At 39.9% G+C, this 16,867-nt stretch overlaps 1 protein-coding gene across 1 annotated transcript in view; it reads left to right on the forward strand.

Annotated features, from left to right (window-relative positions):
* The window catches only part of STX1B (syntaxin 1B), a 62,030-nt gene that overhangs the window by 34,711 nt on the left and 10,452 nt on the right, over window positions 1-16,867 (forward strand). The window contains exons 2-5 of the mRNA XM_087714095.1: window positions 2,039-2,113; window positions 10,136-10,235; window positions 10,934-11,008; window positions 15,646-15,719. Of these exons, the coding sequence (XP_087570221.1) occupies window positions 2,039-2,113; window positions 10,136-10,235; window positions 10,934-11,008; window positions 15,646-15,719 (324 nt within the window). The remainder of the gene's footprint in view (window positions 1-2,038; window positions 2,114-10,135; window positions 10,236-10,933; window positions 11,009-15,645; window positions 15,720-16,867) is intronic.

The raw sequence follows: 16,867 nt of genomic DNA on the forward strand, positions 1-16,867 counted from the left end.
AGGAAATGGAGGATTTAATGTATAAGCTCAAATATCTAAAGTTTTGCACATGCTCAGTTACTGCCTTGTACTGACGATTGCTGTCGAAGATCAGGCAGTGTTGGGGAGTTAAGCATCACATCAGCTTAGAATTGTTGCGTTCCCACAAGTGCTCCAAGTTCTACCCTCCCAGAATTCCATTGACCTTTATCTGGTGCCAATTTAGCTTCAAACTTTTGTTGACCAGATTCTTATGTATAAAAGGTAAAGGTTCCCCTTGCACATATGTGCTAGTCGTTCCCGACTATAGGGGGCAGTGCTCATCTCCATTTCAAAGCTGAAGAGCCAGCGCTGTCTGAAGATGTCTCCATGGTCATATGGCCGGTATGACTAAATGGCAAAGGTGCACAAGACGCTGTTACCTTCCCACCAAAGGGGGTCCCTATTTTTTTATTTGCATTTTTTACATGTTTTCGATCAGCTAGATTGGCAGAAACTAAGACAAGTAACAGGAGCTCATTCTGTTATGCGAACTGTTGAACTGTCAAGCTTCTGATCGACAAGCTCAGCATCTTAGCACTGAGCCACCACATCCCTGTTTATGTATAGGCTTGAGTAAATCTTCTGTGCTGTAACCTAATCAATGGTCATGATTCTTGCACATGGCAGTTACTGCATTTATTCTTGTGATGGCAAATGACTGTGGCTGCTCTGGAAACAAAACGCAGGTCAAACTTTATGAGGACCTGGATGGGAGACCACTGGAAGATCCCAGGGATGCAGGCTAGACTGGGGAGTTCCGAAGCATTCTCTCAGAAAGCGATAGCCAACTTTTTCAGCGTCAACTTTCTTCAATTTGAGCTCAACATGACAGAGAATTTATTATTATGCTTAATATTATGCTACATGTTGTCATTAAAAGGAAGGCATAAATAAACCGTGACTAATATGCACCCAAAACATCAAATAATAACAACCTCTTCTCCCTGCTTTTGGAATGTTTTAGTATGAGTGAATTTCTACCCTGTTTTGTAAATATGACTAGCTTGCCTCCAGAGCTTCTATCTTTCTCATTGCAAAGTTTGTCTGGAAAAATATTTTTATTGGATATATAGTACATTCCCATCTGCCTTTGTAGTTGGATGTGTTTTGATTTCCTGGCTGTTTTCCTAGGTTTCCCTCTGCCAATCATATTAATGCATCCAACTGGAGTCTGAATTGTCTTGGATTTATGCTATTAAAATGTGGCAGATTTCATGTTACAAGCTTTTGTTAAGAAGCATGAAAATGCTTGTTTTCAGAAATTAGGTCTTTCGGTTGGGTGCCTTAGCTATGTGGGGGCAAAAGCTAATTATAATAATATTTTCAGGTCACAAACACTTTAGTGTGATTTCACATGATGTGTGGGCACTATCATTTTCTTGAAAGAATAAAAAAAAACCTATGCCCCAAATTTCATGAGATTTATGCAACAGTGGAAAAATCTTAAAACAACCCATTATCCCACAATATTTATCCTTACATGGCATCATTACTTTTATTGTTTGGGGTGGGTGGGTGGGAGGGGATCATTCTTTTTGTATATGCAAAGAATCATAAAGTCACCCTGAAGATGTTGGTAAATTTAGAAAAATCAGCAGATTCCTGAAGCGGTGTTTATAGGTACAGTGAACATTTGAAATACATTAAAGAAAAGGGAAGAAGAAAATTGGAAATAATAGCCAAAAATTCTTCACACATAAGGGCACTAAAATTTAATTCCTTTCAGGGAACATAGTGAAAACAACTGAAATCTGTCAATTGCTGTAAACATCGTTAAGCCAGAAAGAACAATATTCTAATTTGATCCAAAGTTTTAAACATTCTTCTTCTGTGTTTTCTGTCTAGAAAAATGGGATTTTACTTGTTACTCCCAAGAAGTGGCATTTCATTTTCTCACATTTACACTACTGCTATATTTATTACTATAAATATTACTATTTTATTAAACAGGCAAGAGAGCAAGGATCAGTGTTGCTGATTATGATCTAATCTGTATCAATTTTGTTTTTTTGGATAGGCCAAAGACAGTGATGATGAGGAAGAGGTGGTACATGTGGATCGAGACCATTTCATGGATGAATTCTTTGAACAGGTAAGATAAAATATAGCTTTTAAGGTTTTTGCAAAAAAAAAAAAAGATAAGGAATTCAGATTGTAAGAACTGAGTCAAGATATTCACATTGGACATTCTTATGTACTTTGTTTATATTTAACAATTTGTCAGAAATACTCTTTTCTAACAATAATTAATATTTCAGGAAAAAATCCATTTGTCTATCTCTCTCTTTGTCTCTGTCTCTGTCTCTATCTGTCTGTCTGTCTGTCTGTCTGTCTATCTATCTATCTATCTATCTATCTATCTATCTATCTATCTATCTATCTATCTATCTATCTATCTATCTATCTACCTACCTACCTACCTACCTACCTACCTACCTACCTACCTACCTACCTACCTATCTATCTATCTATCTTTTATAATTACTAATTCACTGCTCATTCAGTCTTATCAAAGAAAAAAGACAATTCATTTTAGAGTCATAAATGTATTTTAGATTCATACCTTAAGAAAGCAATAGACAAAAGAAAACATTTGATCAGAATGGGATTTTAAGTTTTAGTAGATGAAACTTCCCTGTTCGGATACAGTTTATTTTCAAACATAGACGAAGGTAGGCTGTTCTGGAAGCCTCCCAAACGAGGGCTACTAGCTGGTCACTGTTACAGATAGCTTGGTTCCAGGCTACCAAGATTTTAGTTGAATGTTGCAGATCTCCTTTGATCTTCCCAGGCTGATAATTTATTATTTATTTGGTTCCATCAGAGACTGAAGTGGATATGACAAGTCCCACTTGTGGCTTCTGTAATGAAACCTGGGTTTGGTCATATATTATTCAACCTATCTGCATAAAGGTAGTCCTCAACTTCTGACCAGTCACTTAATGGCCAGTCAAAGTTACAACACACATCCACAGAGCTACTTATGATGTGTTTTGGAGTTACAATTTCTGTACCCAGTCACATGATCCTATTTGGGGCACTTGACAACTGGCCCACCTTCAAAGAGATTTTAGCATCTCATGGTCATATAACCATGATTCGTAATGGGTTTTTTAATGGTTTCCTGTGTTTGTTTCCAGTTTTTTGCCCAGAAAGGGCAAAAAACGCCCTTTCGGGAAAATCCATTTGCTTAAGGACCATGGCATTTGCTTAACAACCACCAAAAAAAGTTCAAAAATGTAATGCCTCAATTTATGACCATAATACCGCCATAATTCCAGACTCACAAGGTAAAGAAACTGGCCTCATGGGAAGTGGAAGCCACAGCTGTCAGAATCCATTACTTTTGACTCCAGACACCAAATTTGGTATTTGTAGCTTGTGACAGCAAAGAAGTGAAATAAATATTATTCTGTTAACTGGGTGCTAGCAGTGCAATGCATTGCAGAGACCTGGCAGGTCCAAATCCATATTTGGTTCAGTTTCTAGAAAACACTCCAGAGAATGAAGCCTTCCTGATTCTAGAAGCAGAGGACTCTTCTTCTTAGGTTCACAAGTTAATCAGGATGCAGCTGGAAGAGTATTCCTTTTTTATACCAGGAATGGTTCAGTCTTCAGACTGGAAAACTAGGAAATACATTTTCTAGCATGTTTGTTGGATGGAAGCAATATCTCTTTAAATCCATATCAACAAATGCCCAGGTGGCATTTTTTTAAAATTAAAAATAACTGCTGTGCTGATGAAGACTAAAATTTAAAGATGGGGAAATAAATGGGGGAATTATGGGTGAGAGAATCTGAATCCTGCCTGCATTTCTTTCATTTCTCTTACCTCCATTAAGCCAATCTGTCCTCAAATGGCAGGTATTTAATATGCAAGAACATCTTTTAATGTTACTAGGCAGTCTCCATAATGTACAGGTGCTGGGGTTGGAGAAATGCAGGGATAGGAATTGTGAAATTGATGATTGCATGTCTGGTCCTGTTCCCAAAGGACATCAGTGATTATGTTCTGGAGTCTTTCAGTCTGGAGAAATTTTGCTCTTTTAAATTACATCATAGGAGCAGTGGGTTGCTGACCTGGATTTAGGCAAACAGTCTCATACATTGCTCATGTTAGACTAAGGTGTCAAATGCTGATTGGATCCACTAAAGTATTATCAAGTGCACCATGGAAGGAAGCCCCCGTTGGTGCTGATGTAATGATTCAGTTGAAAGGTATGGTAAAACAATGCTGTGAGGTCTACGAGCAGAGGCTGAATATTTCAGGACTTTGGACAGGGCTTCCTAGAATCAGCTCACAAACATGGTTCAAGTCCCTTTGCATCACACTACCCTCTAGTGATGAGTTAAGTTACTGCTGCTCTCTAACAGCATAAACCAGTGATGGCGAACCTTTTAGACACCGAATGCCCAAACTGTGCACATGCCCAAACTGAAAGGTGTGTGTGTGCATGGGGACATTCATGGACATGTGCATGCATGGATATGCATGGACATGTGCATGTATGGACATGTGCGAGCATGCACATGCACAGACATACATGCACACATGCACAGACATGCATACAGACCCAAAGACCAGCTGGCCAGCAGATGATGGGGCATCCCAACCCCAGCAGCTCGGCAAGAAGTAAGATATTTTTCTTCCGTGAGCTTCTGTTTTGTTGCTTGCAGGGAAACAGAAGCTCATGAAAGAAACGCCAGAGAGATCTGACCTGGAGAAATGGCACATGTTCCAGCAGAGAGGGCTGTGCATGCCACCTCTGGCACGCATGCCATAAGTTTGCCATCACGGGCATAAACCATGTTGAACTTTTCAATAATTTCAAGGTCCCAAAGGTGCTTTTTCAAAAGGCAATTAGACTTTATTTTTCTTTGGAGATGTTTTACTTCTCATCCAAGAAGCTTCTTCAGTTCTGACTAATGGTGGAGGATGGAAGGATTTATATTCCTTGCAGTAAATTCTTCACAATCCCCCACCATTCAGTCACAACTGAAGAAGTTTCTTGGATGAGAAGCGAAATGTCTTCAAGGAGAAACAAAATCCAGTTTCCTTTTGAAAACCCACCTTTGGGACAACCATCACGTGGATGACTGAGAATCTCCATAGACAATAATTTGAAGGGAATCTATAAACATAATGGACAGGTGCAAACTATTGACAGGTGCAAACCACTCCTTCTCTCTCTCTTTTGCATTTATGCTTTTCTTCCTTACAGATGTGTCTATGGAGACTGTCAATCCATGTCATTGTTGTGCTTTTTCCAAAAGGCAGCTGGACTTCCTTAGGGTTTTTTTTTCTTTTGAAAATATTCTGCTTCTCATTCAAGAAGCTTCTGAACTGAAGAAACTTCTTGGATGAGAAGCAAAAGAGAAAAAAACAAAGTCCGTTAGCCTTTTGGAAAAAGCACCTTTGAGTTTACAGCTTCTAGTTTTCTTTCTGGGTTTCTGTAAGTATGAAGAGAATTGTATGGCTGAAAGGGCGGACTGTGATAAATGGGAAGGGGAAAGTTAATAATGGATATGGATCCATCTCACAAGAATATTACTTGCAAGGGAATGCAACCTTCACAATAACCCCTTTCCCAGTTCAATAGTCTCCTTTCTTTCCAAATGGAATTGAAAGAGAAATACAGGTAATCCTTGAGTTACAACCACAATTGAGCCCAAAATTTCTGTTGCTAAGCGAGACATTTGTTAAGTGAATTTTACAACCTTTTACAACCTTTCTTGCCACAGTGGATGAGTGCATCACTGCAGTTGTTAAGTTAGTAACACGGTTGTTAAGTGAATCTAGCTTCCCCATTGACTTTGCTTGTCAGAGGGTTGTAAAAGGTGAGCACGTGACCCCGGGAAACTGCAACTGTCATAAATATGAGTCAGTTGTCAATCATCTGAACTTGGATTGCCTGACCCTGGAGATGCCACAATGGTTGTATGGGTGAAAAATGTCCATAAGTCCCTTTTTTCAGTGCCGTTGTATAACTTTGAATGGTCACTAAACGAACTGTTGTAAGCCAAGGTGGCGCAGTGGTTAAATGCAGCACTGCAGGCTACTGCTAAATCAGCAGTTCAGCGGTTCAAATCTCACCGGCTCAGGGTTGACTCAGCCTTCCATCCTTCCGAGGTGGGTAAAATGAGGACCCAGATTGTTGGGGGCAATATGCTGACTCTCTGTAAACCGCTTAGAGAGGGCTGAAAGCCCTATGAAGCGGTATATAAGTCTACTGCTATATTGCTATCTTGTGCTTAACAAAACCCAGATATTTTGTTCATATCTTTCCACAGAGATGCTCAGGAACATAATCCACTCTTGGAAAAGTTCTCTTCTTAGTCTGATCTTGATGTGGAAGAATGGAAAACACTGCTTCCACCCCACCCTCCTCCATTTTACTGGCTTTAAAACCTGTCAGGGCTCCTGATAAAAGCCCCCCATTGAACTGGAGCTCACATCCTTGGGGCACCCACAGTGAGCATCTTTCACCAATAAACTTTTCTCCCAGTATGTATTTATGATCACGCTGAGAATAAGAGCCATGTCCTAGAATCTACTTTTAATAATCCCAATTCTAAATGTATATCTGCCTCCATCCGCTGGATGTCGCCCTTTGATGACATCAGCAGCCAGCTTGCTTCAGCCTTCCTGTTTTTGGTTTCCCCAGGGTCCTGCTGCCCACTGTTCTAAGGAAGATAGCTCACTAAGCTTAAGGAGAGCTCCTTAAATAGTAAAAGGGCCGGAGGTGGCATTCAGCCGGTTTGGATCGGTTCGGCTGACCCGTTAGTGGAAATCACAAGTGGGGCCACTCCAGCTCTATGCTGTCCTATTTAGGCACGTTTTCAAGCCAAAGCGCGTGTGCAGAGTGTATGCATGAGTGCTCACATTTGCAAGTCGGCAGGGAAAGTAAGTAAATACCACCCCTGATTCCCAGCATGCACTACACACTCCTTCATTCTCATCTCTTCCACAAAGCCAAGGAAGAGTTTGTCTATGTGTGTTTCTACAAATGATCCGAACAGCCTCCACAACTATAGACAGTTCTCGACTTCACAACCCCAACTGAGCCCAACATTTCTAGCCTTAAGCGAAACAGTTGTTATGAATTTTGCCCTATTTTATGACCTTTCTTGCCACAGTGGCTAAGCGAATCATTGCAGTTGCTAAATTAATAACACTGTTGTAAAGTGAATCTGGCTTCCCCATGGACTTTGCTTGTCGGAAGGTCGCAATAGGGAATCACATGAGCTCAGGACACTCATAAATACATGGCAGTTGCCAAGGGTTCAAATTTTGATCAAGTAACCATGGGTTTAGGTTTATGTTTATTGGACTTATATGCTGCCCTTCTCCCAAAGGACTCAGGATAGCGTACAATATAAAAACACATATTACAAAAGTTAAAAGAGAGATTAAATAGAATATCCCAAAAACCCAATAGACCTCTACAATAAGATTTAGAAATTAAATTAAAAATAACAATTAAAATTAATAATTTATTTTATTCAGGCCAGGCCGGCTTGCTGGAAAAGCCAACTTTTTAGGGCACGCCGGAAGGACCAGAGGTCGGGAATTATGTGAAGCTCTGGGGGCAGCTCATTCCAAAGGGAAGGCGCTCCCATAGAGAAGAGTCTCCCCCCAGGGGTCTGACTGATGGCACCCTGAGGAGGCCAACTCTGTGGGATCGTACTGGACGATGGGAGGCTACTGCTGGCAGTAGGTGGTCTCACAAGTACCCTGAGCCTAAGCCATGAAGCGCTTTAAAGATCATAATTAACACCTGAATCGCACCCAAAAAACAACCGGCAACCAGTGCAGGCCGCCTAAAAGGGGTGTAACATGGGAGCACCTAAATATCTCCATGACAGCCGGCTACAGGGCAGGAAATCGCAGCTCAAGGGTACTCCCCGAGGTCCCAGGAAGTTCCCATAGCTAGACCTGGAACCGACGATGGGATAGGGTACCCCCTGCATACCCCGAGAAGGAAAATCATCTCCCCGAAGCTCTCCTCAAACGTGACAGGACATCATCTTGGGCATGCGCAGAACTAGCACCTGGGGAGGTTACAATAGTCATAAGTATGAAAAGTGGTCATAAGTCATTGCTAAAGATCTATGGAGATTCTCGGTCATCCAGGTCATGGCAGTCCCAAAGGGGCTTTTTAAAGAGACAACCGGACTTTCTGGTTTTTCTTTGAAGACTTCTCTGAGAGAGCTGAAGAAGCTTCCTGGATGAGAAGTGAAATGTCTTCAAAGGAAAACAAGAAAGTCCTGTGCCTCTTGGAAAAAGCACCTTTGGGATGGTCATAAGTCACTTTCTCCCATGTTGGTGTAACTTCAAACAGTCACCTAATGAACTGTTGTAAAACAAGGACTAACTGTGATTTCTTTGTCAGGACATTGGAATGTCCTCTGTGGACAAAAATAACTTCTGAGCAACTAATTTTAAATAATTGCCTATAAAAGAAATATCTCCCGGTTGTGTTTCTTGTGTGACTGCTTTTGAGCAGCAAAACAGCACTTTTCTGCAATTTTGTTCTTTCTTACCTATCGGAGGAGATCATGAAATTTTGTTCTTGGTGGGCTGCCACCTGAAGGATGCAGGGAGTTAACTTACAATAGTGTAAGTAGAGGAGGGGAGACAATAAATCACCTCAACCTAACACTTTGTAAAGCGGGGGTGCCCCCCCCCCTATGCACCGACACCTATCCACAGCATGCCAGAAACTGGGTTTGGCAAACAAACAAAGCCCATCCATCTGCAAGCTGCACATGAAACCAGGCCCCTCTGGGCCGTGGAGAAACCTCTCTCTATGGAACCAGTTCCTGGTGCCCAAAATGTTGGGGGCTGCTGTTTTAAAGGTACTAGGACCACAGTTTTTTAAATTCCTAGCCAATATGACCAAGCTAGGGTTGAGAAGGTTTCAATAAAGAATGCCAATGAAAGCTGCAGTTGGATGGACTGGGCCTGTCTTAGTCTTTTCATTTCCTGACTCTGTAGTCATCCTCAAAAGTCTCTTCTTGTCTTGGATGACTCTCTGGCTGGATTCACACCCTACTTTATGCCATAATTCTCAAGTTAACATTCAAATAGAATAGAATAGAATAGGAATAGGAATAGGAATAGGAATAGGAATAGGAATAGAGCTGGAAGGGACCTTGGTGGTCTTCTAGTCTAGCCCCCTGCTCTGGCAGGAGAACCTACCATTTCAGACAAGTGGCTGTCAAGTCTCTTCTTAAATTCTCCAGTGATGAAGCGCCCACAATTTCTGAAGGCAAGCTATTCCACTGGTTAATTGTCCTCACTGTTAGGAAATTTCTCCTTAATTTTAGGTTGCTTCTCTCCTTGGTTAATTCCCATCCATTGCTTTTTGTCCTGTCTTCAGATGCTTTGGAGAATAATTTGACCCCCTCCTCTTTGTGGCAGCCCCTCAAGTATTGGAATACTGCTATCATGTCACCCCTAATTCTTCTTTCCTCTAGACTAGCCAAACCCAAATTCTGCAATGTCACAAGGGCACTGAAAAAAAGTGACTTATGATCGGTCTTCATACGTAAGACCTTTACAGCATCCGCATGGTCATGTGATTAAAAGTCAGGTATTTGGCAATCAACATATACTTGCAAGACTTTAAGCATCCTGAAGGCAATGGACATTTATGACCTTCCTAGTTGTCTTCTGAAAAGCAAAGTCATTGGTGAAAGCAGAATTTGCTTAACAGCCGCGTAATTCACTTAACAACGATGCAAAAAAGAGTCTAAAATTGGGCATGACTCACTTAACCACTGCCTTGTTTCCCAATGGAATTTCTTCTGGTCCCACAGTGGTGGTCATAAGTCAAGGACTTCCTATAGTCTATTCGGTTTTATCTTATGGTATTTTGTAGAAGCAGCTATCATGACTCTCATTACTTCTGTCTTTGGCTCCTGTGTGAACCCGAGCTAATGTTTATTGCTGAATAGTATGAACCCTGGCTCTGATTCTTAAAACCCCCAGGGGAACTGGTCATTTACAACTCGGTGGCAACTCTGAAAACCTCCGCCTACCCTAATTCCTGAGGTTTAAAGCAAGCCACATGAATGAGAATTGATGCATGCTTCTGTGTTTTTCGTCCAGGTGGAGGAAATCCGTGGCTGCATTGAAAAGCTCTCAGAGGACGTGGAGCTGGTGAAGAAACAGCACAGTGCCATCTTGGCTGCCCCCAACCCAGATGAGAGTGAGTGAAAGCCTCTTTACGGCCCTTGCATATGCATCCTCAGCCACTCATATATACACACTGGAGATGCCCAGTGCTCTCTCACCTGATCCTGTGGGAGGTTGGAGGTAGGGACTGCATGTGTAAGGCCATCATTTCAACCACCTCTCCAAATTGCTGGAAATGTGACCACAAAGAGAGTCGGTGGAGTTAGAGAGCTAGAACAGCTTCTGTTCAAGGAAAGACAGCAGTGTTCAGAACATAAGTGGCGGAGACATGATGGAGAAGTATCACATCATGCAGAATATGAGAGGGGGGGGGATCCTTTTCTCCACTTCTCACAAGGCTAACAATGGTGTCACTCACTGAAGCTTCAGACTGGACATTTAGCCAAGGACTAGCTATGCTTAAACTGCGGTTCTCTGCCATCAAGAATAACAATGGTCACCAATGTAGGTGCTTTTAAAAAGAGACTATTTTAGAGGGTACTTGTCTTAATGCCTGCTTATTACCTCCAGCTTAGCGTACCTTAAACACCAAGTTTGGGGAATGTCAAGGAAAGAGGAGATACCTGTCTCTATCAGGTTAATGAGTTGAATGCACCTGATTGACCACTGTGGGATGCGGAATGCTGGATTAGATGTCTTCTTGACCTGACCCAGCATAGTTTCTTTTTGTTTTTAAGCTTCAGCGTCCTCTTATTGTTATTCATCTTGCAGAAACTAAGCAGGAATTGGAGGACCTCACAGCTGACATCAAGAAGACGGCCAACAAGGTGCGCTCCAAGTTAAAAGGTAAGCGCTGAAGTTGCAGCTTTATATCTTATTTCCTTTTTGTTAACAAAATGTATCTTTCAATGAAGTGCCTGACTTAAGAGCATCATTTTGATTCTTAAAACCGCCTTTTAAAGTTGGCCACTTTTACTTTTTTTTTTTTTTTAAGAATATTTTTATTTTTCAATAAACACAGACAAACAAAAGACAAAAAACACCACAAAAACATCTTCCATTACAAATTGTAGAAAGTGTGTCAATTGGTTACAAAAATCTTTCGTGAATCCCTTCCACAGTCATCACCTACAATTCATATCAAGTTATATATTTTAAATCAAAAATATTTATATATATTACTATCATCATACCTCAACCTTCATTTGACTATAATTGTTTTTACGTCCTTTTATATAAAATATTCCCAATTAAAAAAAAAACCACATAATGGCATTCTGTTAACTGTTTCCATTATCATTTGGTAATAACATCTTTATGACATGTTCTAAATAAAAATTGATTATATTTAATAATAAAGTTTCTAGACCTCCTTTCTTAATCACTGTTTACAATTTATATCCAATTTCCTTTTATCAAACCAGTACATATATATACATACATTATTTTTAATTAAATTTGACTTAATTTTTTATTATAAGCTTTCATACATAACAGAATTTCTAAACTTCCTTTCATAGTCACCATTTGCAATTTAGATCAAATTTGCACTTATCAGACCAATGCATATGTATATATTGTTATCATTATCAATTATTTATCTAACTATATCCATTATCACTTCATTTTTTACATAATGCTCTAAATTTAACTAAATTTGACTAATTCTTTATTATAAGCTTTCATATATCAACCTGTGTCTTTCCAGTAATAGTGCAGTCTTGTGTCTTTTGCCATTTGTGGGATTAGTCTTCTGGTTGTTTCCTTAATAAGATTTGTATGGACTTCTCTTCACAACTTGTTGCTTGTTGCATATCTTACATAATCTCAAAACCCTCCATCTGCTTCTTTAATCAGCTTATCTTTGGTTATCAATAGTGCTTCTGACAAAATTTCTCTCCTTAGATCCATCAATTCTTCTCTTTTTTCTTCTTCTATACCTTGAAATCTGGGGTAGAGCTCCTGTCCATCTATTTCCCCTTTCCATAGTCCACTCTTTCCATTTCCAACCACGCTCAGTTCACTGTTGGTATCAACAATTATCTTCTTTGTTCATTCTTCCCTTCAGTTTTTAGAACTTCCACTTTTTCCATTTGATGAACGTATTCAATTTTTCCATCAAATTTTACTGTTTTACAAACTATGTTTTCCAATCTCTTCTCAATTTTCTCTTACTGCTAATAATTTTTGAATTTCAAACATAATCTTTTGCAATGTTAAGGTTTCTTTTTGATGTTGTGCCATTCTAAGAGCCAAGGTGGCGCAGTGGTTAAATGCAGCACTGCAGGCTACTGCTAGATCAGCAGGTCAGCGGTTCAAATCCCACCGGCTCAGGGTTGACTCAGCCTTCCATCCTTCCGAGGTGGGTAAAATGAGGACCCAGATTGTTGGGGGCAATATGCTGACTCTCTGTAAACCGCTTAGAGAGGCCTGAAAGGCCTATGAAGCAGTATATAAGTCTACTGCTATTGCTATTGCTATTGCTATTCCAACTGGTAAACACTGCCACTCTAGCATTCAAAACTTTTTATTAGATTTGACACAAGTTCATTTATATTTCAAAACAAGGCTTTGCTTTCACTTCTCTCCATCTGCCAATGAATCTCCCAAAAAACACCTGTATAAACAACCCATGCTCTTCTCCTTATCACTCTCTATAAACAAGCTGAAGAACCTTGAAGTGCAAAGTCAAAATGATCAAAGCGAAAAAAGAAAGGGCAATGTTTCCAGACTCAAGCCTCCAGCCTCCAAGTGACAGTGTTACTTCCTTTCCTTCTAATATTACAACCCTCTTTGTATTCCTTTTATATCTTCTTTATATTCCAGGCTTAAAAGAAACAAAATTCTTAAGTGAAGCAAAATAGGAAAAAAAAACCATCCAAGCCAGTATTATAATAATAAAGAAAAATATTTTAATCCATAGATAAAAAAAGAAGTAGAAGAAGAAAAACTAATCTGTTCACTTTAAATAGGAAATATTTGCAAAAATTCCATCCATAAAAGAATTTTTTTAAAAAAAAGATAACACACTGTCCAATGCAGCTTAATTTCGCTGCTTATTTTCTTCTGTTTTCAAATTTAATTTAGCTTTAATTTGGGGGGGGGGCAATTTCTTTTATAACAATAAGATTTCCTCACCAGATGGACATACTTTCTCTTTCAGCTTTTCTCCCATTCTGGAGCTGTTCCAACTTCAGCAGCTTTTGGCTGCGCTTCTGTCGCCGACAAGAAGAGATTCTCTTGGATCAATCAGGGACTTTGCGGTGTCCCTGAGATCAGCAAGACACTCTTCCCTGTCACCGTCTCTTCAGGATGGTTTAGGTCCAAAAGGACCATGCAGGGTCAAAAGTATCGACTGCAATCTCGAAGCTCCGAGATTGCATGTCATGCCGTTGCGACGTCAGCTCCTGTCTCCACTTTTACTTTTATCTTTACAATTATACTGATCTGTTAGTAAAGTTACAAGGACTGGTATTCAACCTTCTCATACTCACCCACCTGTGCTCCACAGGGCTTCCCTGAAGCACCTGCATATCTGCCCACAGCACCATGTACCCAACTGCACTCCACAGCATCTGCCTGTGGCACCTGCAGCAGCCACTCACCCACCTGTGCCCCATAGCACCTGCCGGCAGCATTTGCACACCTGCCCAGAGCACCTATCCATGTTACCTCCATGCTCACCTATAATTTTCTGCCAGACTGCTTGTCTGAGACACCTACCTTTTCCCATGTCATGCTCTCAGGAAGTCCTTGATTAATTACTTACGCAGTCCTGGGGTTATGACAGCAACTGGCCTGTTGAGATTGGAGTCGCTAAGTGAAGTGGGCATGTGATGTGTTTTACAATCGCTTCACTTAGCGATGGAAATTCCAATCCCAATTGCCATTGTAACCAAAGTACTACCTGTACACATTTCACTTTCTCTCACACACATAATTGTCCAGTTAATTGGTTCATTGGGTTTCTATTTTGCTTTTCCTCCAAGAGCTCAGGATAACATATGACATACTCCCCCCCCCCCTCTGATTTTTATTCCCAAACAATTGTGGAAGGTTGTTCTGAAAGGTGATGACAGGTCCAGTCATCTCAAAGCTTATTTTGATTTGAATGTGGATTTTTGTGGGTCCAGCATCTTTCATCCAGGCCTTTGGCAAGAGAGAGTAAGACTCTGCACTTCATCATGCTTGGCATCTTTTATCTTTACATTTTATGTTTTAATGATTTGGTTGTAATTTCTTTGATGATTGAGAGCATCATTGAGATAAGTTTAATAACAAAGTTGAAGGCAAATTTAATAGCAAGTTTAATCAATTATTTAATAAATTTTAATTAGTTAATCATAATTGCTACAATACACTGACCCTTGAGTTACCAACTTAAGATGGTTTGCAAAGCTTCAGTTATATTATCACAGCAAAAGATGATTGATCCTCAGGTAAAGTAGGAGAAGAAGAGGCTAAGGTGGAGTCAAGAGAGGACATAGCCTAGAATTCTTATGTATCCACACATACTTCAAGTCTAGCTGCCGCCCTTGAATTCCATTGATTCTTATCCAATGCTAATTTAGTGCTAACCATTGACTAGATTCTTGAGCAATAAATTTTCTTAACTGGAACGTAACTATGATTCTGATTCTTTATGCCTGTCTTGACCTAGACATTTTCATGGCTCTGTTCATGAAGGGATCAGATAAGTGGAAATTCTCTCAACAGTAGGAGGATGCTCTGGTGTGCATAGTAAGGAAGATGATCTTGACAGAGATATGCACACTCTATTGCCTAAGCAAAGCAGGCTAAAGCCTTTTTACATTTAGAACACCCAGATAACATTCAGAAGTAACTCAGGCAAGACACTCTAATTCAATGAACTATAAAAAGGAGGGGCAATACAATCAAACTTGCAAAGTTCTGTTATTTTAATCAATCTCAATAAAAGTAGTTTTAGACATGGAGTTGATTTCATGGTGTACTGCTAGGTGGAAAAGACATTGGGAAACAGGGGAAGAAGAGGCTGTCTAGCAAATGGTCAAGAGACAATATAGCTTGTAGCTGCAAAATAGGTAGGACAAAAGAAGAAACCTTCCCTAATTATTCAGGCTGTAAAGGAGACCATGGGAGAATTGTACTTTCAGACTTGCTAATTGATGTCAGCGTTACCAGGTAGATCAGACAGAAAACAACCAGATAAACTAATTTTACTGTATTGTAAAATTTCCTTACAAAAATCTGTCCATTTTTCCTATACAATCTATGTTATTTGACTATTTTCTTGGTAGCATCTCTTCCCACTGTTTCACAAGGTTTTCCCCACATGCTATTGCAGCCTCTGTCTATTAGTGGCGCTGACACCTAGCTTGAGAGACTTCATCTGTAACTCACCAGCTTACCATTAAGGGCAGCAGTTCAGATTATTGCACTAATTCACTGGTTTTTCATTTCTATACTACTGCTTTGATTCTTCATCTATTTTCTTTCTCTAGCGATTGAGCAGGGAATTGAGCAGGAAGAAGTGCAGAACCGATCCTCTGCTGACTTGAGAATCCGGAAAACACAGGTATTCTGTCTTGGATCTCCTCCACTAGCTACTTCTTCCCTTTGTGTTGTTTTCTTCATTTTCCATTATTCTTTTTCTTTTCCCATAATCTTGCTTGGGCTAGTTTCTTAATTGTAATTTAGCAATTATGTACGCTCTTATTTCTCTTTTGAAACAACTTCCAAATTGGACAGATTTTTTTAAAAAAAAATTGAAATGAGGAATAGAGGCAATGGAGGTATAGTATAAAGCAGGGATATCCATCCTTGGTAACCTTAAGATCTGTGGACTTCAACTCCCAGAATTCCCCAGCTGGCTATGCTGGCTTGGGAATTTTGAGGTTAAAATCCACAAGGATACCCGAACTATAAAAAGAGTGTCCCTAATCCTTTACAATACTTAAATCGGGACCAAATGCAGAGCTAGCTTTCTCTTTATGGCTCTTGACATACTGGGTGAAGGCAAGTGTGGTCCTCAAGGCAACATAAGTTGGGTATCCTATGTTAGAAAGGATACGGTCTATATTGCAGGTGTGACACTCCTTTGCCATCTCTTTTTCTTATTCAACTAATGACCTCAATTACAGCTGCCATCTAATAAACAGCCAAAATTAAGTCTTGGAGGTGATGATAGAGGAGAAGAGCAAGCTGAGTTGGAAGGTGGAGTTAAACCTGTCATTAGTTTGGAGTCATTGTGTTGCCTGAAGAGACAGGTGCCTGTGAATTCTAGTGCCAATTTAATTTTGACCTTTAGTTCACCAGATTCTTGTGTATAGGGAACACTAATAAACTCTTCTGCTGATTGAACTCAATAAATACTTCTGATTATTTGTTCCTGACAAATAACTTTTCTCAATCAAGCTTTATATATTTTTCCATCTGATTATTTTACTATTCTAAATTTCCTTGATTTTGAAAAATGCTCCCAGGGCATATTCTTCAAAGGTGCACAGTGCTGTTCCACACTTAAGAAAATGTCTTATCTAAAACAGCAGCAGCTGCCTATGAAAAAGAAAGCAATGTTGTTGTTTTTTTTCAGCAACATACATGCGAATCCCAAGTTACGATGCAGTTTATCAGCTGCATTATTAATAATTAAAAACTGCAATCATGTTGTGAAGATCCTCAGCAACAACAGCTCCTAATCAGCTGTTCTAGCCAATCTCTTTA

Source organism: Thamnophis sirtalis, unplaced genomic scaffold, assembly GCF_051295495.1.
Source record: "Thamnophis sirtalis isolate CommonGarterSnake01/CBP01778 unplaced genomic scaffold, rThaSir2_p1.2 scaffold_4, whole genome shotgun sequence".
NCBI lineage: Eukaryota > Metazoa > Chordata > Lepidosauria > Squamata > Natricidae > Thamnophis > Thamnophis sirtalis.